The 22,745-nt window shown below is 39.8% G+C and overlaps 1 protein-coding gene across 1 annotated transcript; it reads left to right on the forward strand.

Moving 5' to 3' along the window:
- Nucleotides 1–11,962: 11,962 nt before the first annotated feature.
- LOC123452415 lies at nt 11,963–17,088 on the forward strand. The gene is made up of 12 exons (XM_045129066.1): nt 11,963–12,400; nt 12,482–12,539; nt 12,865–12,916; nt 13,141–13,223; nt 13,295–14,030; nt 14,285–14,381; nt 14,462–14,595; nt 14,790–15,021; nt 15,597–15,732; nt 16,264–16,358; nt 16,438–16,561; nt 16,669–17,088. Exons 1-12 carry the CDS (start codon nt 12,087–12,089, stop codon nt 16,771–16,773), a joined length of 2,166 nt encoding a protein of 721 aa, XP_044985001.1. The 5' UTR covers nt 11,963–12,086; the 3' UTR covers nt 16,774–17,088.
- Nucleotides 17,089–22,745: the final 5,657 nt, after the last annotated feature.

A 22,745-nucleotide genomic window follows, 5' to 3' on the forward strand; every position in this document is an offset into this window, starting at 1 on the left:
AGTGTCATCATGCTAACTGAGACATTGCAAAATATCTATTCTGCCGAATAACTCCCGAGCGGCATCGCACGACCCTTCTCCAGGTGTTTCTCCTCCTTGATGACCACTACGGTAAGTTTCTCTTCTCCTCTTTCATATTCTCCTTGCCTTAATTTCCCCAACAATGACATAGTTAGCCCATTTAGCTCCAAAAAGACACAATTAGCCCATTTAGCTCCAAAATGCCATAATAACCTCAAAATGGCATAAGAACCTTGGTTAGCTCATGAATATTATATACTTAGCTTGTTTTCCTCTAAAATGAGATAATTAGCCCATTTAGCTCCAAAAAGACATAGTTAGCTAATTTAGCTCCAAGAAGAGGAGAAGAGGAGAAGAAATAGGAAAAATGAAAATAAAGAAAGAAAGAAGAAGAAGAAGAAGAAGAAGAAAAAAAAGAGAAGAAGGAGAAGGAGGAGGAGGAGAAGGCCAAGGACCTTCTAGTCCTCCTCCTTCTCCTCCTTCTTCTTGATTTCTTCTTCTTCTCCTCCTCCTCCTCTTTCTTCTCATCTTTCATATTATCCTTGCTTTAATTTCCCCAACAATGACATAATTAGCCCATTTAGCTCCAAAATGCCATAATAACCTCAAAATGGCATAAGAACCTTGGTTAGCTCATGAATATTATATACTTAGCTTGTTTTCCTCTAAAATGGGATAGTTAGCCCATTTAGCTCCAAAAAGACATAATTAGGTAATTTAGCTCCAACAAGAGGAGAAGAAGATAAGAAATAGGAAAAATGAAAAGAAAGAAGAAGAAGAAGAGAAGAAGGAGGAGGAGGAGGAGAAGGCCAAGGACCTTCTAGTCCTTCTCCTCCTCCTCCTTCTCCTCCTTCCCCTCCTTCTTATTGATTTCTTCTTCTTCTCCTCCTCCTCCTCTTTCTTCTCCACTTTCATATTATCCTTGCTTTAATTTCCCCAACAATGACATAATTAGCCCATTTTGCTCCAAAATGCCATAATAACCTCAAAATGGCATAAGAACCTTGGTTAGCTCATGAATATTATATACTTAGCTTGTTTTCCTGTAAAATGGGATAATTAGCCCATTTAGCTCAAAAAAGACATAATTTGGTAATTTAGCTCCAACAAGAGGAGAAGAGGAGAAGAAATAGGAAAAATGAAAAGAAAGAAGAAAAAGAAGAAGAAGAAGAAGAAGAAGAGAAGAAGGAGAAGGAGGAGAAGGCCAAGGACCTTCTAGTCCTTCTCCTCCTCCTCCTTCTCCTCCTTCTCCTCCTTCTTCTTGATTTCTTCTTCTTCTCCTCCTCCTCCTCTTTTTTCTCCTATTTCATATTATCCTTGCTTTAATTTCCCCACCAATGACATAATTAGCCCATTTAGCTCCAAAATGCCATAATAACCTCAAAATGGCATAAGAACCTTGGTTAGCTCATGAATATTATATACTTAGTTTGTTTTCCTCTAAAATGGGATAATTAGCCCATTTAGCTCCAAAAAGACATAATTAGGTAATTTAGCTCCAACAAGAGGAGAAGAGGAGAAGAAATAGGAAAAATGAAAAGAAAGAAGAAAAAGAAGAAGAAGAAGAGAAGAAGGAGAAGGAGGAGGAGGAGGAGGAGGAGAAGGATGAGAAGGCCAAGGACCTTCTAGTCCTTCTCCTCCTCCTCCTCCTCCTCCTTCCCCTCCTTCTTCTTGATTTCTTCTTCTTCTTCTTCTCCTCCTCCTCTTTCTTATCCTCTTTCATATAACCTTGCTTTAATTTCCCCAATAATGACATAATTAGCCCATTTAGCTCCAAAATGCCATAATAAGCTCAAAATGGCATAAGAACCTTGGTTAGCTCATGAATATTATATGCTTAGCTTGTTTTCCTCTAAAATGGTATAGTTAGCCCATTTAGCTCCAAAAAGACATAAATAGGTAATTTAGCTCCAACGAGAGGAGAAGAGGAGAAGAAATAGGAAAAATGAAAAGAAGAAGAAGAAGAATAAGAAGAGAAGAAGGAGAAGGAGGAGGAGGAGGAGGAGAAGGCCAAGGACATTCCAGTCCTTCTCCTCCTCCTCCTTCTCCTCCTTCTTCTTGATTTCTTCTTCTTATCCACCTCCTCCTCTTTTTTCTCCTCTTTCATATTATATTTGCTTTAATTTCCCCAACAATGACATAATTAACCCATTTAGCTCCAAAATGTCGTAATAAGCTAAAAATGGCATAAGAACCTTGGTTAGCTCATGAATATTATATTATTAGCTTGTTTTCTGCTAAAATGACATAATTAGCTCAAAAACATCATATTTTGTTCTTATTCTCACTTTCTTATTCACATTTTTGCAGATTGGATATACTACATGCATGGAAGCTGGCATTCATGGAGTTGAACAATGTCGATGGATGAACTTTATATGTATATCATCTAGTTTTCATTTGAGTTGACGAACAATGTCGAACTATATGTATATGTATATATGGATAAACAGTGCAATACTTTGTATGTTGGTTCTTTCTATATATGGGGATGTACAATTGTTTAATATATATATCATATATGTGTGGTGAATTATATATATATGTGTTGGCAAGTATATGTGTGGTGAACTATATATCATATATGTGTGGTGAATTATATAAATGTGCTGTCAAAAAATATATATATATATATATATATATATATATATGTGTGTGTGTGTGTGTGTGTGTGTGTGTGTGTGTGTGCTGTGAAATAATATAAAACAAAAAAACAAGTACTATATGGGCTCTTTGCCATCTGCCAGCTGATGGCACAGGTCTTTGCCATCAGCTGGCAGACGGCAAAGGTGCCACATGGCACCCAGCTGTGCATCCTGGGTGTCTATATAGGCTCTTTGTCGTCTGCTTCCAGGGCAGGCAGACGGCAAAGAAGAAGGCATGGAGGAGGGGGGAGGAGGAGGAGGCAGACGACAAAGAGTGGAGGGGGGAGGAGGAGGAGGCAGACGACAAAGAAGAGGGGGGAGGCAGACGGCAAAGAAGAGGGGCGGGGAGGCAGACGGCAAAGCCTCGGTTAACCCCTAACAGAGGCAACGCCTGTCGGTTGTCGTCTCGAGCACTTTGCCGACTGCTCGTATGAAAAGCTGACGGCAAAGCTCTTTGCCGTCCGCTTTGGGGAGACAGACGACAAAGAAGGTATGATGCCGTCGTAGGCTGACGCGGAAATTTTGCCGGCCGTGAGATTCTTTGTCGTCTGTGGTATTCTCTTTGCCGTCCGGGATTTACTCTTTGCCGTCTGTGATGGCAGACGGCAAAGAAGCTGATTCATGTAGTGTAGTACATACCCTTAGCCCCGATGAGGATTACTCACACATTATCATGGTGAGAATGAGAGATTGTTGATGGAGAAGTGCAGCCCCTAAGAGATGGAGGTGATGGCGGCCACGACACCGGTGACGGGCAGCGGCCCCTTGCCCCTCCTTCCTTGATCTTGGTGCTGTAATGTGATGTTTGCTGTGTACCCATGGCAATTGTGCCAGAAATACTCCTACTACGGCACGTTGGTATTCCCTCGAAGCGGAAAGGGTGATGTAGCACAACGACGGTAAGTATTTCCCTCAGTTTGAGAACCAAGGTATCAATCCGGCGGAAGAGTATCTCACCAACCTGCACAAACACAAAAGCTTGCACCCAACGCTATGAAGGGGTTGTCAATCCCTTATAGATTGTTTGCCAAGTGAGAACTGAAAGTAACAAAGTAACAAAGTAAAGTAAAAGCGGAGTTGTAATCGATGGATGTGAATAGACCCGGGGGCCGTAGTGTTTACTAGTGGCTTCTCTCATGAAAGCAAGTAGACGGTGGGTGAACAAATTACTGCCGAGCAATTGATAGAACTGTGCAAAGTCGTGACGATATCTATGCAATGATTATTTCTATAGGCATCACGTCCGAAACAAGTAGACCGATACTTTCTGCATCTACTACTATTACTCCACACATCAATCGCTATCCAGCATGCATCTAGTGTATTAAGTCCATAAGAACAGAGTAACGCCTTAAGCAAGATGACATGATGTAGAGGGATAATCTCAAACCAATGATAAAAACCCCATCTTTTTACCCTTGATGGCAACTGCTTGATGTGTGCCTTGCTGCCCCTTCTGTCACTGGGAAAGGTCACCACATGGCAGAACCCAAAACCAAGCACTTCTCCCGTTGCAAGAATCATAGATCTAGTTGGCCAAACAAAACCCAAGACTCGGAGAGACTTACAAGGATATGAAATCATGCATATAAGAAATCAGCAAAGACTCAAATATATATCATAGATAATCTGATAGTCCACAATTCATCGGATCTCGACAAACACACCGCCAAAGAAGATTACATCGGATAGATCTCCATGAAGATCATGGAGAACTTTGTATTGAAGATCCAAGAGAGAGAAGAAGCCATCTAGCTACTAACTATGGACCCGTAGGTCTGAAGTGAACTACTCACGAGTCATTGGAGGGGCGATGATGATGAAGAAGCCCTCCACCTCCAAAGTCCCCTACGACAGGGCGCCGGGAAGGGTCTCGAGATGAGATCTCGCGGAAACGGAAGCTTGCGGCGGCGGAAAAGTATTTTTGAGGCTCCCCTGATTTTTTGCGGAATATTTGGGAATATATAGGCGCAAAACCTAGGTCAGGAGGCGGCCAGGGAAGCCACAAGCTTGCCCACCGCCCCTCCCCCCTGGTGGCGGAGTGGGCCCTTGTGGGCTCCCTGGGGCCCACCTGGCCTGGCCCAAAGTCTCCCTGGACTTCTTCTGTTCGGGAAAAAATCATTTCGGGTTTTTTCTTCCATTTGGACTCCGTTCCAAAATGAGATCTGAAAAGAGTCAAAAACACGGAAAAACAGGAACTGGCACTTGGCACTAAATCAATAAGTTAGTCCCCAAAAAGATATAAAAAGGTACATAAAACATACAAAGAAGACAAGATAACAGCGTGAAACCATCAAAAATTATAGATACGTTTGAGACATATCATAATGGAGGAGCCTCTCTCTTCTTGGCAACTGTCAAGGGAGAGGGAAATTCGTGGATCTACCAAAATTAGGGTCTTTTCTCTCCTTATATGTGCCTCTGTGGTGCTTTATGACCCTTCGATGGATGGACCCTTATCCAATGGCTTTCAGGCACCTCTAGAACCTTTCTAGGGGCTCCTCACAGCCCTAATGAGTCTCCAAAGTCGTGGCTTGGCCGAATGTATCAGATATGGTAAGAGTTGGACTCAACCACGTCAACGATTCTCGTGATTCCGTAATGAGATATTTTCCTTCAGTAAAACGGGTCTCCAGATCGCATACAAACTCCGTTTTGAACGAATTTACAGTCCAGAATCATTGCCATAAATTTCCCCACACTTTCGTAGTTTCAGTGTTTTCTATCTGACGCCGTCTTCGGGGTAAAACTGATGACCTCTAAAAACTGTTTGTGGACATATTTCACGAGAGTGAGAGTCCTCCAACAAGGCTCCTTTTGCGTTTTTTTGAAAATTTCTAATTAATTCCTACAAATCAAAGTATGAAACAAGAACTTGTGCAATTTTGCAACCATTAATAGGTTAGTCCCCAAAAATAATATCGAGTTGTAGTAAAATGATTGTAAAACACCAAGAATGATAATATAGCAGCATGGAACAAGCAAAAATTATAGATACATTGGAGACGTATCAAGGAGCTCTCGACACACACTCTTTCTCACATACACATGCCATGCATGATCTGGCTTTCTCTCTCCCTCCCAGCGAAATAGTTCCGTTGAGCCAAAAGGCTGTCTGGGTTCCGATAGGAACTAGTTCTGGACGGTGAAGCCCTGCCGGATAGATGACATCGTATGTGTGCAACTCTGTAGAGAGATCGTAGTTTCGGTCTTAGTTCGTGAGTGCCTCTCGAAGGACTGTCTGAGTGACTGCTCGAGTTTCGAGGGTCCTCTCGAAGCGCTGTCCAAGTGACCGTTCGGTTTTTGATGGTCCTCCCGAAGGGCTGTCCGAGAGACCGTCCGAGGGACTGTCCGACCACCTCCCAGAGTGTTGTCCGAGGGGCAGACGAGGGAGTACATCCTAGCGGTTGGGAGGTTGTAAATCCTAGTTGCGGGGATCTGCACCGTCGATCGTCATTGACTCTACTTTCGCTGCGCTACGAGCAGGTAACAAAAAGATAGAACCTTGTATGCAGTCGCCATAGTGATCCTGGGCGTGCTCGCAGTACCGAATTTTTTTGTTTTCTGTCGCGTTCCCCAACATTGTGCTCATCCCACACACGTACACCTGTTTTATCCAACAACTGTAGAAATTCTTCAACTAATGTCCTTAGGTACACATCCATGTCATTGCCGGGTTGGTTAGGGGCTTGGATGAGCACTCACATTATAATGAACTTTCGTTTCATGCACAACCAAGGATGAAGGTTATAGATACATAGAGTCATAGGCCAGGTGTTATGGCTGTAGCTCTACTCCCCAAATGTATTCATGCCATCTATACTTAGAGCAAACTATAAGTTCCTTGTGTCAACTGCAAAGTCCGGGAACTCCCTCTCAATTTTCTCCACTGCGACCCATCAATGGGTACTCTCAACATCGCGTCTTTCTTATGGTCTTCTTTGTGCCATTGCAACAAATTGGCATACTCTTTGTTTTGAAACAAATGTTTCAACCGTGATATTATAGGAGCATACCACATCACCTTGGCAGGAACCCTCTTCCTAGGGTGCTCGCCCTCAACATCACCAGGGTCATTGCGAGTGATCTTATAGCGCAATGCACCGCATACCAGGCATGCATTCAAATTCTTGTACTCCTCACCGCGGTTGAGGATGCAGTCATTAATGCATGCATCTATCTTCTGTACCTCTAATCCTAGAGGGCAAAGAACCTTTTTTGCTTCGTACGTACTATCAGGCAATTCGTTATCCTTTGGAAGCTTCTTCTTCATTATTTTCAGTAACTTCTCAAATCCCTTGTTAGATAAACCATTCACCGCCTTCCATTGCAGCAATTCCAGTCTGCTACCAAGCTTTGTGTTGCCATCTTCGCAATTTGGGTACAATATTTTTTTGTGATCCTCTAACATGCGCTCCGACTTTAACTTCTCCTTTTCAATTTCTCATTCTCTTTGTGCATCAACAATGGTTCGGCGAGGAGCATCAGTGGGCACAACTGGTGCCTCTTGATCTTCAGCTTTCCCCGTTGCAGTATCACCATATTCAAGGAACATAGAGTAGTTGTCATCATCCTCTTCTTCTTCACTGCCTTCCATCATCCTGTTTGCATGATCCACAACGATAAAATTATGTAGGTCCGTAATGTACTCGGTTGTGTGTCGGTCACTGTACATCCATTGTCGGATCATCTGCATTAATATAATTAAGTATATCAAAAACCATTACAGAATATCATGAATAGAGAAATGGCCAAATTAATACACGTTCATCACATCAAAACCAAAGTACAGTAGTGATCAAATGGTATTACTGCAAAAATAAATACTTAAAGTTCATACATAGTAGGTCAAACTAACATACAACTATGTAATAACATTTAAACACAACAACAAATACGATCAAAATCGCAACTAAGGTACTAATTGATCCAACAACATAATGATACCAAGCCTCTTTATTAATGACATATTTTCCAATCTTTATGTTCTTCAAGTTCATTGCATCCATCTGGATCTTGTGTAGATCGACGACATCGGCAACATGCAACTCCAATTTCATCTTTTCTTCTTTAATTCTTTTCAATTTTTCTATCAAAAAATTGTTCTCGTCTTCAAATAAATTTAACCTCCCGAGAAGAGGGACGGTTGGAATTTCCGGTTCACATACCTCCTAGATAAAAATATCTATGTCAAGTTGGTCCGCATAATTTTCATAAACATTAAATGAAACATATATTGATAAAAGATAATATGCCACATCCGAATCATAGACCGAACAAGAGCCGACGGGAGTGGATACCAAAACCATGGCACTATATAATAACAAACAATAATACAAGTAAGAAAATTATACAAGTAACTATCTAAAACATACAAGTAAGAATTTTTTTAAAAAAAATTAAGAACAAGTGGCTCACCACGGTGGTGTCGGTGACGAGATTGGTGCGGGCGATCGACGGCGGTGAGGACGGGGACGTGGACGGACATCACCCTAAACTACACCTACACATATGCAAAGAAAGAGGAGAAAGCTTAAGTGTGGCTCTGACACCTCATATCATGTTTGTTTTGCGTGAACTCAAGTGCATCATGCTCTCACGCATTTCATCAAGCACCTCTTGTGCATAGGAAGGGAAAATAAATTAGCACACACCTCCCAACTTCTATGAGGAAAAAATAGACGAGAGGACGGACATGGGCGAGGGGATATATATAGACAAGTTTTTAGTTCTGGTTGGTGTCTAAAACTGAGACTGAAGACATGCCTTTAGTCCCGGTTGGAGACACCAACCATGACTACACGGTATTGCTCCTGCCGTAACCCCTTTAGCCCCGGTTGGTATCAAAGGTCCCACACAAACCGGGACTAAAGAAGACCATGCCCCCCGTCCATTCCTAGCCATTCGAATCGGGACTAATGCTCACATTAGTCCCGGTTCGTAACGCGACCGTGACTATTGCTCTGATCGAGCTAGAACGAAAGCCCTGTTTTCTACTAGTGGATGGAGCCTGGTGCCTCGTGATATTCAGGCGAAGGTCGATGATGGAGAGGGCAACGAAAAAGAGGAGAGTAGAATCACACTCACCTGATTCTCGGAGTCGGCCATCATCTCTCCGATGGTCATGGCCACCAATGTCGGTGATAGAGTGGTAGTGGCCACGTGGCCTTAGCTGCTAGGGCTGCTAGCGTCCAAGTGTCGTCCATTGGCCCGACAAAGCAGCGGTGATCTTCCTCTTTTTATAATAGGTCTGTTTTAGCAAGCTTCTCGAAGTTTTTCGGTCAGGTGTCTTCGCCTTTTATTCGTTTCTTGTTTTTTAGGGTAGGGCTTTGTTCGTTTTTTTGTTTAATTATCTTTTTTTCTTTATTTTTCTTTATTTTCCCTTTTTTCAAATACAATAAAATTTCAAATTGAAGAACATCCATGAACTTTTTTGAAATGCATGAACAATTTTAAAATTCATGGTTTTTTGAAAGTGCATAAATTCTTGTGTTTGTGAATTTTTTTAAATCATGATCCACTTTCCGAATTGATGAATGTTTTTCAAATATGTGAACATTTCAAATGAAGATCATTTAAAAAATACATTTTAAAGATTCATGAACTTTCAAATTTGTGAATATTTTCAAACTCGTGATTTTCTTAACTCAAGAAAATTTATTGACTCATGTTTTTTTTAAATTGTGAATATTAGCTCCGAAGGTAAGGTATAATTTACTACTATTTCCTCTGTACCTAAATAATTATAGTTAGGGCAAACTAGACTAGATTTCCTCAACTAGAATTCTTTAGATACAAAGGGAGTACTATTTTGTAACGAAATTCCAAAAAGAGGTAATATGTGTGGTAGTCATAGAACTTGCATCTCATGTTCACTTTAGTGCTAAAAGTTGTAAAATACGTCATTGCAGTTGCATGACTGGCCTATGCGTGCAAATACAATCACTTCTTTCGTATCAAGCCGCATCTAGTGCTGATGTGGCATGTCAGCATGAACGCGGCCCACATATCACTGGCTGAGACTGGTGAGGCATTTTGTGAGCCACACATTATCTTTTTGTTTTTACAGAAAACACTCTTAGCTTTTATTTAAATGCACACATATCATAAAATTAAGAAAACCCTAGAGCTAGATTCTAACCCACGACCTCTTGTGATTAAGAGCGCATAGATAACCAATAGACGTATGATAATTAGATCAATATAATATATGGTCAATACAAATTAAAGTAAAAATCAAAAAGTAAAAAGGGTGTGCAAAAAAAGGGAAAGCCCGGGTTTAAACCTATGATGTCCTCACATGAATTAAAGAGATATAGGTAATTCATCTTCTGCCTTTTTTTCTATGTACACAAACAACATATATTCTAGGTAAAAATAAATAGAGAAAGCAACTAAAAATTTATTTGAATTCGAAATTTGAAATCTAGAGAAAAGGAAATATAGTACAGAACGAATGTACGTAATTTTTTCTGACAAATCAATTTAGTTTCAATCTTAACTTAAAAAATCTAGTGCAGAATGAATGCACGTAAACTCTTTTGGACAAATTAACAAAAAAATTGTTTGAATTAGAAAAACTTAAAATTTTCAAATAGAGGAGATAAAAGGAAATATAGTGTAGAATGAATGTACATAATTTTTTCGTAAAATTCTTTAATTACACTAATAATTTTATTTTAAATTTTTTAGTGTCGAGTGAATGAATGTGAATTCTATGAAACAAATGAACAAATGTTTTGTTCGAATGCAAATAGTTTTAATTTTGAAAATATGGATAAAAAAATTAGAATGAATGCATGTAATTTTTTTGAAGAAAGCAACATAGTTTTTATTTCAATTTGAATAATTTGAAACTTTTAAATATCGATAGAGGAAAATATGTCAGAATGCATGCATGTATATTTTTTGAACAAATCAACAATTTGTTTTAATCTTGAATAATTTTAATTTTAAAATCTAGATAAAAGAAGATATAGTGCAGATTGGATGTACGTAAATTTCATTCAGACAGATCAATGGAAGTTTTGTTTGAATATGAATAATTTTAAATTGAAATCTAGGTAAAAGAAAACGTAGGTCACGTGATTTTTTTGAAATAAAGTTAAAACTTGATTAATTTTGAAATTTTAAAGGAATAGACCGCTCAGTAAGGATGATCCCACTCTCCCCATGATAATACCCACATGTCATGGAGAATATCTATTCCACACGTAGTTTTCTTAAATAAAATAATATAGATAACAACATACACACCGCACAAAAAAATAACAACATACAAACACATATTTCTATTCCAAGCATGACCATTTTTTTTGGTATACATGAACATTTATGAAATGCAACTTCTGTTATCCTAATTACACAAATATTTTTTACAATGTATAAACATTTTAAAAAATATCATGTACTTTTTTTTGTAAGCCATGGTTTTTTAGTGTCACAAACAATAAAAAATAACTTGTTTCTTTACATTAATTTATTTTTACGGGAAATAACATGACATGTTTTTAGTTTTTGCTTGTTCGTTTGTTAGGCTGAGTGAACATTGTATTAAAGAAAATAGCGTTTGTTTTTCTTTTCTCAAATTATTCCACACCCTTAATTTATGGAATGGAGGACGTCGATCGAATCCCCTTGGCGCTATTTTTTATATTCTTGTTTCCCGCAAGCCATTCTGTGCTGACACGTGTGTTATTAAATAAAAGTTGAGGTTGTTTTATGAAAAAAAAGATAATATTTGGCTCACACCTCGCCTCACCACTCTCAGCACTGGCATGTGGGTCACGTTCATGCTTATAGCCACGTGAGCTTGATATACGTTTGATAAAAAAATGACCGTATCTACATGCATAAAACAGTTATGTGACTGCAATGATGTATTCCCTCCATTCCTAAATATAAGACCTTGTAGAGATTACACTATGAACTATAGACGGATATATATAGACATCTTTTAAATGTAGATTCACCCATTTTGTTTTGTATGTAGTCTATAGTGCAATTTTTAAAAGGTTTTATATTTAGGAACGGAGGGATGTTTACCTATCCACTAATCTATTTTACAACTTTTAGCACTAAACTAGACATCCTATGCAACTTATATGACTACTAGTGATATTTACCTCTTCCAAAAAGGCAAGAAAGAACTTTACCTATTTGAACGGGCCGCAACGATTGCGGCCATTTAAACCGGGTCGTGACGTGAGAGCTATCGACTAGCCTTACTGCGAAGCCCATTGGCCCTTCTCTCTCCCACGCCGCCGCAGCCGCCCGCTATCCCGTCGACTCCATTGCTGCCGCACGCCGGAGCCGCCGCCACTTCTGAGAGTGGTGGGGCCACGGCAACTGCTCCGCTCATCCTACCCCACCGCTGAACCTAATCCAGCGCAGTGCGGACTAACGAGGAAAGGGAGTCACATGGCGGCCACGGCGGCCGAGAAGCCGCAGGAGCCCCGACGGGACGCCGACGGCGAGCCGAGGTGTGTGTGTTCCCTGCTTCCTCCCCATATTTTCCCTCTCTCTTACCAAATCTCCAGTTCTCACTCTCCGCCTCGCTCCCCACCCAGCGGCGCGCCCGCCGCCGGGCTCGACCCCGGCCCCGGGTCTCGTGACGGCGCGCTGACCCCCGAACCAACGGATATGCCGGCGCCGGTGGTGGCGGTGGCGGTGGCGGAGTCCTCGTCGGCGAGAAAGCTGGGGCGGCTCTTCAGGCTCACCGAAGTGCACCTCTGGTAATCGATCCCCTCTCCGACCCTCCTCCTTGAGTTCAGAGTTTTTCTTTTCCCATTACACAGTTCGTTTCCTCGCTGCAGGGATGATTTTTATGTGAAGCCTCACGATTGGCGTGCCACAGAGACAACTGGTTTCACGGTAAGAAGATTTTTAGTTTCATCTTTATTTGCTCATGAATGATTATGAGGCTTGTGCTTAGTTCGGTCGACATTTGCAAGAAATTAAATTTTCTATACCAGACATGGAAACTGTTGCTTCTTCTGTAGCCCGACGAGCAGCAGAGCATCCGATTAGTTTTCCAATGACTAATTGACAAAAGAAAATGTGATTTATACCTTACCTTCAGTGATACTAGTCCCAATTTTGCCTGCTAGGCATGTACACAGTTCTTGTTGGCATGAGCTTCAGTCAATTTGTGTTTCAGCCTTCTGTGCTAGCAATTTGAAAACCTTCAACTTTGCAGGGATCTCAAACAGCTAAAACCCGCAACAAAGCAGCCAAACAGACAGATGAAGGTGTGATTTGCTTTCCTGAAATCCAATGAGTTTTTTTTCCTTCTGACATTTGTAAACACCCTACTTGCACCATTGGCTCATACCATAACTCACTGTCCCCACACGGACATCGCATAAAAAATAATATGAATAATTAATTACAGATTGTTATTCTTTTTTTTTTGTGCTGCAAGTATCCACCAATTTCTTCTGATATATCATCTGTTGTTTCTTGATATCAATAGACCATTCATTTGTTGAAGATATGGAATTGGCTAGTCTCATGGGTTCTTTAGGGCTTCCTGTTTCATTCAGCACAAGGAAAGAGGTAAGTTCCCAAAACAGCATGCACTGTTCTTCTGCTGGTTAATCTGTAACCTAAGCCCTTACATGTTACAGAAAAAGAAGACACCTGCTAAGGGTAAGCATCAAGGACGACAAGCACCATATGAAGCGGCAACTCCAATGGATGACAATGTAAGGACATGCACAAATTCTGAAGAACTGGAGCACGTTCAGGAGTCGATGGATTGCATGGAGCAAACAAACTCATGCGTTTCATCTAGGGCTGCTGCGGGTTACAGTGAAGTCTACCATGGTGATGTTGACAAGACGCTTGGTGAAGACAGTGTTAATCAGTGTGAACAAAATGATAACATGAGCAGTCCAGTAAAATCAGGCTCTCCTGTTCAAGAAAATCAAGCTGCGGACAGTTTTATGCAGTTGAACAAAGTGATGCTGGGGCAAAATTCTGTTGATAATGAATCTATAATGTCCTCTGCTGAACTTTGTCATGAAGAAAAATCGTCTGAAAGAGAAGATAAAATATCTGGGGAGACTCCACCCATGTCTCATGATAATAATGATCCATGTCTAGCAGAACCGTCTCCTGTTAATAATCATGTTGAAAAGTCTGGCTCTGATTTTTACTATGAATGCGGAGATTGGCAGGTTCTTTGGGATCAGTTCTATAGTCGGTATTACTATTACAACATCCAGACACAGGAATCTACATGGGATCCCCCTCAAGGATTGGAGGATTTTGTATCGTATTGTAGCACATATTCATCTCAAGGGATAGATCTACAATATGGAGCTAACGCGAGCCCACGTGACAATGGAGAAACAACATTTGGTAAGATGTGAATTCCATTTTATTTGATCTGCAAGAGATTTATTATTTTGCATTGATGCCAGAGGACATTGCTTACTATGTTGATACAGTACAAGTCTTGATGCTGACAGTTCAGAAAATAACTCAATTATTAATATCCTTATCCGTGACATTAATTATTTTTATCTAGAGATTTCTTTCTCATAGCAGTTATATTCTATTCTTACTCATAATTAATATTTAGTTTAATAATATCAAGCATTCTTATCTGGCAGATCAGGCTGGTGACGGCAGCCATCTAGATGAGCAGAGGCATGATCTTTACAATGAAGCACAAAGTTTATCAGACGATAAAGAGTCGATATATCCAAGGTGTGCCTGATTATACTAATGTTGTTCCCTTGCTACCTCGACATATAGATGGTTTTCATTAATATCCCATCCCTATGTAGTGTGATAGCTACCATCGATGAAGCACAAGATGGTGAAAATAGGCAGAATGATAGCTCAGTGGCTGAAGCGTTAGAAGTGAACCAGGAAGCTACCACCACTAAAAAGAAAAAGAGAGTAAGGAGATCTCAATCGTGTAAGATTATATTACTCAGTTAGAGCTTCCTAGGAGTTGTTTGTGCTATTATTTTCACATGATATCGTTGACTGGCAGATTTCTTCTTTTTCTGGGAGGGTGGTGTCAGTATGCAGCTTGTTGCTGTACCTACATCTTTTGTATTTTTTTCTCTTTATTTATATAAGATGACCAACTGTTTATTTATTTTACAGCTCATTCATGTCAGGACTTGGCAGAAAACATTTCCAATGACATCGCCAAGTATTGGAATCAGCGGTACTCGCTTTTCTCCCTTTTTGACAGTGGTATAAAGATGGATGAAGAGGGGTGGTTTTCAGTAACGCCAGAGCCCATTGCAAAGCATCATGCATCTCGTGTTGGTGCGGGCATATTGATTGACTGTTTCACAGGAGTGGGTGGAAATACCATCCAGTTTGCCGCAAAGTAAGTCACTGCCATCGTGTTACTATATCTTCTGCTAGTGATAATGAATGATATGTTATCATGAACGACTTTTCCATGCTCCCTTTTCTTTCCTTTGCTTGCTGATAATGGTTGCTGGTAACCTTGAGTATTATGGCCCTGTTGTTTACAGGGACTAGACTAAAAAAAGTCCCTTTTAGTCCCTATGTAACCAAACAGGAGGGACTTTTTCTTAAGGGACTAGAAAAATACTCTACTGGAGGGACTTTTTCTTTAGTCCCTGGGACTAAAAAAAGTCTAATCCCTTGAAACCAAACACCCCCTATGTATCATCTTTGCTTCAACTGCATGCTTGGTCAAGAATGAATGGCAGTAGAAACCATGTTTTTGCGCTCATCGAGCTTATATCGAGGTATTTGTGTCCTGTAAAATGACATTGTATCAAAACGATGGCTTCTAAGATGCTTTACCAGTATAGGGCTATAACTGACTTTCTTAGCATTCATATGGTTGAATGTGATATCAGGTGGATTTTCCTATTTCTTCTACAGTATTCAAACTGTAGGTTTCCATGTCTCTGACTCTCTTTTTTCCAGGTGTAATCATGTTGTTGCTGTTGACATTGACCCACAGAAGATTGATTTTGCACAGCATAATGCAACTGTTTATGGAGTAAATGATCATATAGACTTCATTATAGGAGATTTTATCCGTATAGCACCTCATCTGAAGGTATGTATGCCTTATACCTTAAAAATATCACGCCTTTAGGTTTCTGCACATGTCATTCCGTTCAGCTGCATATCTTTCATAGTTGCCATTGAGAACACATTTGTTTGACCATTTTCGTTCACTGTAACTATTAGGTAGGATACTGATATTTTGCCATTAGAAGTCCAACAAGAAGATATTTTTGTTATAACTGTTTTTGGAATCATATGGCATAGCCTCAGTTTCAGTTTATTACAAAATGCACCAATTAAAAGCATTCAAGTTCCGTCCCAAAAATAAACATAGATGACTGCCATAATGATAACTTCCTTGTTAATATAAACAAGTTTAAAGCATCTACATGCCTAGTTGTTAATCAGACGTTAAGGCGAGAGAAATTAGCTAGCGGCAGTGCTAAGAGATGGGACAGAAGGGGCTAAGAGAAGGAAGCTTCGCACCATCGCTAAGCTAAAGAAATTACCTTATTGCTATGACACTCTTATCGCTCTACAAGTTGGTCTGTATGCTTTAGTGAAAAGTTGTTGTGTGCAGGGAGAAACCGTCTTCATGTCACCTCCATGGGGTGGACCGGACTATGCAAAAGTAGATGTGTATGACATCAAAACCATGCTTAAGCCTTGTGATGGGTGAGCTCCTTGATTCAGAATATTGTGTGTTTCCTTCCTGTGCTCGCATATGTTCACATGCCCTGGTCGAAATCTTCAGGTACCATCTCTTCAAAGTTGCCACGGCGATCGCTTCGAGAGTAGTCATGTTCCTTCCTCGCAACAGTGACCTAGACCAATTGGCGGACATGTGCTTGTTGGTCGACCCTCCATGGGCGGTTGAGGTATGTCCATTTGTTGTGATCCTTGTGATGTTGGCTTGACATCACCACAGTGTAGCGATGGCGACGCCTCTAGACCGATGTCATAGTGAGCCCTTTTGTTCTGGCAGGTGGAGAAGAATTACCTCAACGGGAAGCTGAAAGCCATAACGGCGTATTTTGAGGAACAGAACAGCGTAGATGATAACTGCATTTTTCGTGGACAACGCCGATGACACTCCATGCATCCGAAATCCAAGTATTCTGCTCAATGGTCTTGGGTACCCTTGGGCAGCAGAGCGTGCCACTGGAGTCAACAGATGAGTGGTCGATTCGCCACGAAGCTTGCTATCGTGGGTCTTAATGCCTCTGCTGTGCCGAGCTTTGGATGACGACGATACGGTTATGCTGAAGAAGTCTCTGCTGACTTGGCTCATTTGTGCTGAGTGCGTGTACATTATCTGGATCGTGTAGTTACTTGTATGTGGTTTAGTTTGTGCCGGTGCAAAATTGGGTAGCCCTGAATCACGGGTAGTATTTTCCACCGCTTATATCTTCATGGTTTCACCATCAACTGCTGATTGTAGTTAGAGCATCTCCAACAGGCGCCGCGCGCAAAAAACTGGTTTGCCGCGCGCCCATCGTCTGGTTTGGCGCGGCGCACAACGCTGGCTCCAACAGCCGCGCAAAAATACAGCACGCGCGACCGGTCGGGCATTTTAACATATATGGCATTTTGGACACAGAATGAGTTTGAAACATTTATCAAAATGCAATGAACATGTGAAATTTGACACAAACAAGTTGATGAATAATAGTTCATGCCCGGGTTTGGGGGGGGGGGGGGGTTGTCACGGCTGTAGAACGGGGTGAGCGGGGTGCCGGTGTGCGCGTCCATGGGTGGCAGGGCGCAGGCGCCGGCGCGTGCGGTGCGTAGGAGGAGGAGAGGAGAGAGTGCGGCGCGAGCGCTTGAGTGTGCCGCGCGCGGAAGCGGGCGCCCCAAATACACCGCGCGGGATACCACGCACCCAACTTGTTATAGCGCGCGCGGGGTTTTTGCACGCCCGCTGAAGCCTCCCGCCGCGTCGCGTGCGCTAAAACGGCCTAATTTACGGCACGGCGTAGTTTAGCGCGGCTGTTGGAGATGCTCTTAGATGACAGAAGAAGGCTGGAACAAACTTGGGTAAAAAAGAAAAAAGATCCTTTGTAAACATAAATTTTGAGATCATCCACCATCCAAATAAATGCACCACTAACTAGTAACTTCATTATTTCACAAAAGCATTTCAAGGCTTGCTCTCCATGATCTTCGCTCTTGTTCCCTACCTCCTCCTTTAATGGCCCCGCACCTCCAAACGGGCAATTCTTGGCTTGTACACATTTAATAAAAGAGGATCAAACATTGCAGGCACATATTTCTAAAACTCTTACATTTTTATAAAAAAATTATTAATTACATCTTCGAAGAGAAAATCTCTGATTAAGAATTCCGCCATTTCTACTACATGGGATTACAACATATGACTATTACAAAATGATAAAAGAAAAATCTTCCTCCTCGCTTTCGTCGACACCGGCATGCTCGGGGGAGCCTTGGACTTTGTTGATGTTATCATATGCGATGGCTTTCATTTATATTCTTCTTTTATTTGACTTGTACTGATATTGGCAGTACATGTATGCATGTTTGAATGACTTCATCTATTTTTTGTAATTGATTAACAAACACATATACTTTAATTTATTTTCCTTTAGTTTATGTGAGAAAATTATCTTAATGGTTAATCAATCTGCTAGATGAGCCTTAAAACATCATAATATGATACATGAAATCATGCACGTATGCTATGCATGTAAAACAATTTAGTACTAACATACATAGTACTTTTTCTTTCATGGGTAGATAATCATATCTATGGTTTCTAACTAGTCGCAAGCCGTATGGGGGATGCATGATCTAACTTTCGTCTTATGCACAAATAAGCCAGATATGACTTTTGAGCATACCATGTATGAAGCAAATAAAAATATTTGATTTGCTTTGGTAGCCTATGCAAATGTACTATAACATTTTAAGTGCAACCAGACTCAGATTATGACTCTGGTCAGCTTTTAGTCTTTATCATGCGTATGAACGTCCACATGAAGGGACCATACAATTTGTTTTAGTCGAGTGGATGCCCGCCAACTCGGCTAGACTTAGCCACGTACAACATGTCCATTTCACTTTTGCATGTGCATACACTTTGTTTTAGATAGTACAACCATCTAGTCTATTTTAGGGACATGTGATGAGTACCATTCATAATTTGGCGATGTTTCGTCTATATATCATATAGATATACTATGGTTTATTTTCTTGATACAACATGCACGCGTGTGACGACATGATGTATGCAACTATGAGTAGTGCATTTGATGAACACTTGTTAATTTGCAATTTTATATGAAACTATAGTAGCTTACGTATGCAGCCTACATAGACTATAGTTTGCTTATCATTTTGGTTAGCAACTTTGTCCTTTCATCTCTCATTGCTAGATCGACTCGTGCAATGCTCTATAAGTATAGTGATTTGTGGGTTTTAGTTTGGAAGTAATTATATGAGAGTTTATTTGATTTATATGCAATTTGGGCTCAAATTAACTTCTTAGTTTGCATATCTGTAGGTGTGGGTTACTTAGTGCCTTCCCGTCTCCGTCCTAACCACCCTCGATCGCCCGCACCGTCTCATCACCGGCTCCACCTTGGTGATCCTCTTGTTCTTATCCTTTTTATTCCAAAACAATCTTATTTTTGTATGATTTAGATAATTTTCTTACCTGTATGATTTTTTTATACATAGTGTCATGGTCTTGATATCCGTCCCCCTCGGCCCTCGCCCGGTTTATGATTCGGATGTGGTATATTTTCTTTTTAACTATTTGTTGCATTTCTCGTGTATATGACAATTATGCCCATCTAGTTGACATAGATATTTTTATCTAGGAGGTGTGTGAAGCGGAAATTGCATCCGACCCTCTTGTCGAAAAGTTAAATTTAGTTGAAAAAGAAATGAGTATTTAAAAGAAAAATTGAAAAGAATTGAAGAAGAGAAGATGAAATTGGAGTTTTATGTTGCCGAAGTCATCGATGATCACAAGATCAAGACGGATGCAATGCGCTTGAAGATTAGAAGGATTATAAATTATGCCCTTAATAAAGAGGCTTGGTATCGCTATGTTGTTGGATCAATTGTTAGCTTAGTTGCGATCGATCGCATTTGTTGTTGCATTTAAATGCTTTAGCTAGAAACTCTTGTATGTTGTTTTATGAGAATAAGTGTGTATGAACCTTATGTGTGAACTTGTATTAATTTGTTCTTTTCGGTCTTATGAAATGAAGACGAACCGACAATGGATGTACGAAGACCGACGCTCTCCACAATTTATTAATAGCTTGCAGAGTTTTCTACGTATGGCTGAGGCAAACTAGCGGGATGCTTTTATGTGTTGTCGATGTGCTGTCTGTAAGAATAATCTATATGCATACTATGTTTGCGAGAACATTCGCTGCTTTACGACCGAACGGGCCACTAAACCAGGAACTCTTGCGGTACGTAAACAGTATTCACAATTCTTATATCGGTCTAATATATGGGCACATATAAAATATTCATATTGGTCTTCTTCTTTAAAAGATGTCGGAGAAGCGGGATGAAATCCTCCAAACGGAATGCATATGAGCACTTCAAGAGAAATTTGCGGAATTTTTGCTGAAGCAAGTCATAGATTCCAAGGAAGAATACCACTTTACTTATTAATGCATGAATGTAATTGATCCGCAAGTTATAGAAGAAATTGTATATACCAGAAATTGTATATATCAAATTATATATATATATATAGAAAATGCATACTACCATCTAGTGGTAGTTACCTCCACTCGTGCTGCCGTCCGATCTCGGTCCATGTTACGAGCAATGGTAGTTACCACCTATTTATCTTTCTGCCACGTGTGCTCCCACCAAACGAGTTAGTGGATCGAAGTGATCCATTAACATTTCACTGTAACTATTTTTTAATGAAATAATGGCTTGGTCGTCCACAGTTTGTTGAACAAAACGCTAGCAGCCTGGCTGCATGCACGGCATCTCATAACGTGGATAAGTGCTAGCAACAAATATTCCATGCATATTCTACTGTATACCTACTTCGTACACTCAATGGTCTCAATACACATACTCTCGCAGATATATTATACGTACAATATACTCTGGATAAAGTAAAGTATGAAGTATGTCTTTCATTTGTATCAACGCTGGTAACATGGACCGAGATCGGACGGCAGCAGGAGTGGAGGTAACTACCATTAGATGGTAGTATGCATTTTCCATGTGAGGTAACTACCCCTGGGTAGTAGGATGTATGTTTATATATATATAGGTAAATTGTTTGGGGCACCTAAGTGCCTAGGCTCATTATATGGCAGTACAATCCATGACAAAATGACCTTCCAAATTTTCTTTGCATGCACTACCACCATCAATAGTCATTGATTACTTTCCAAAGAACAAATATACTATTGGTTTCCTATTAATAATTTCTTTCCAAAGAAAGAGGGTATGTATGTACGTCCTAATTTTTTAAGGTATATACGATCAAATAATATGAAATGTCGTGCAAAAAGTTTGGATGTATAATGAGGACGTTTTATGACTTTTTTTCCAAAGTTTAATTTTCTAGGTATATGGTATTTCAAAATAAATAGGACGGGTCACACATTTTAATTCCTAATGCCTCTGTACAAATTAAGCTGGCCAAATAATATAAAATGTGATCCTAATTATTATTTTTATTTTATGAAAATATCATGCATGCCGATACCCACATATAAATTTTTTCGTGCGTATATATACCCACACTTAATTATTTTTAGTTATAGGAACTGATATTGGACGTCAGTACACACATATTTTTTCCATAAATACGAGGAGCTAAGATATCATAGCCGCATATCATGTTTCAATATATGCATGTTTGTAGATTAAAAAAAAACTGATATACTTTGGACGACATACCCAAAAAATGATACACTATTTTTATACACGCATATTCTTTTGAGACATATATGTAAATGATACTTGAGATATACCCAAAAATTGTATAATTTACATATACCTAAGATATAGGGTATGTACATATATACCTAAGATATTATACGTGCAAACTCATTCCTCAGTACACGTATATGCCTTGAAGAAATATATTAAAAAATAATATATTTTTAATGAGGACATACCTAATAATGATATACTCTTTTTTGGGGTATGTATATATACCTAAGATATTATACACACAGACTATTTTCTATAAAATTATAATATGAATATGGTGTCATGTGAGCTATATTTCTCTCAAAAAAGTATGACACCTAAGATATTACTCTCTGTACAAAAGTGCACTTACCATGCATGTAATCATTAATGTTCATTTTCAATTTCCATTCTAACATGGGTATTAAATGTCCAGATCATTCAATAATTGGTAATAATCCTTTCCTAATGAAATGTACTACTATTAATACAAATGCACACATCTCAATGTAATCTGATGGTTTATAGGCAAGGTGCCCAGGCACCGAGGTGCACGAGAAATTTTATGATATACGTCCTATGAGAAATTCTATGTTGGAGGGTCATTTTTGTTTTTTCATACTCAACTGAGCGCAAACCACAAGGAAAATTTCAAATTAAAACATAAAGAAAAATAAAACTTTTTTGCTTTTACTACTGAATGGTAATTGTAATACTCCATCCGTTCCTAAATATAAGACATTTTAGAGATTTCACTAATAGACTATATACGGAGCAAAATGTATGAATCTACACTCTAAAACATGTCTATATACATCCGTATGTAGTTCATAGTGTAATCTCTAAAAGGTCTTATATTTAGAAACGGAGAGAGTAATTGTCAAAAGCTAAGAATGACAAAAGTGAAATGTCAAAATCTGGAACAGCATAAGAAAAATTGACAAAATCTAGAATGGCAAAACATCTATTGGGCTATTCTACCAAAACAAAACATGTATATATGTCAAGCCTTTTGACAGCGACAAAGCATATCTTCTGCTACTGAAAAACCTCGAGAGAAAAAAATTAAAGCGAGCCATGTTCAAGGCAACCTACACCATCTCATTTCTCCTGACCATAGAATCCAGCCAGCGA

Source organism: Hordeum vulgare, chromosome 1H (assembly GCF_904849725.1).
Source record: "Hordeum vulgare subsp. vulgare chromosome 1H, MorexV3_pseudomolecules_assembly, whole genome shotgun sequence".
NCBI lineage: Eukaryota > Viridiplantae > Streptophyta > Magnoliopsida > Poales > Poaceae > Hordeum > Hordeum vulgare.

Bases quoted from the DNA above. Each gene is read 5' to 3' on its own strand.
- LOC123452415 (XM_045129066.1), top strand. From the start codon at position 12,087: ATGGCGGCCACGGCGGCCGAGAAGCCGCAGGAGCCCCGACGGGACGCC. The intron at 12,917-13,140 runs GTGTGATTTGCT...TGATATCAATAG, and splicing joins AGCCAAACAGACAGATGAAG to ACCATTCATTTGTTGAAGAT. The intron at 14,596-14,789 runs GTAAGATTATAT...TTTATTTTACAG, and splicing joins AGTAAGGAGATCTCAATCGT to CTCATTCATGTCAGGACTTG.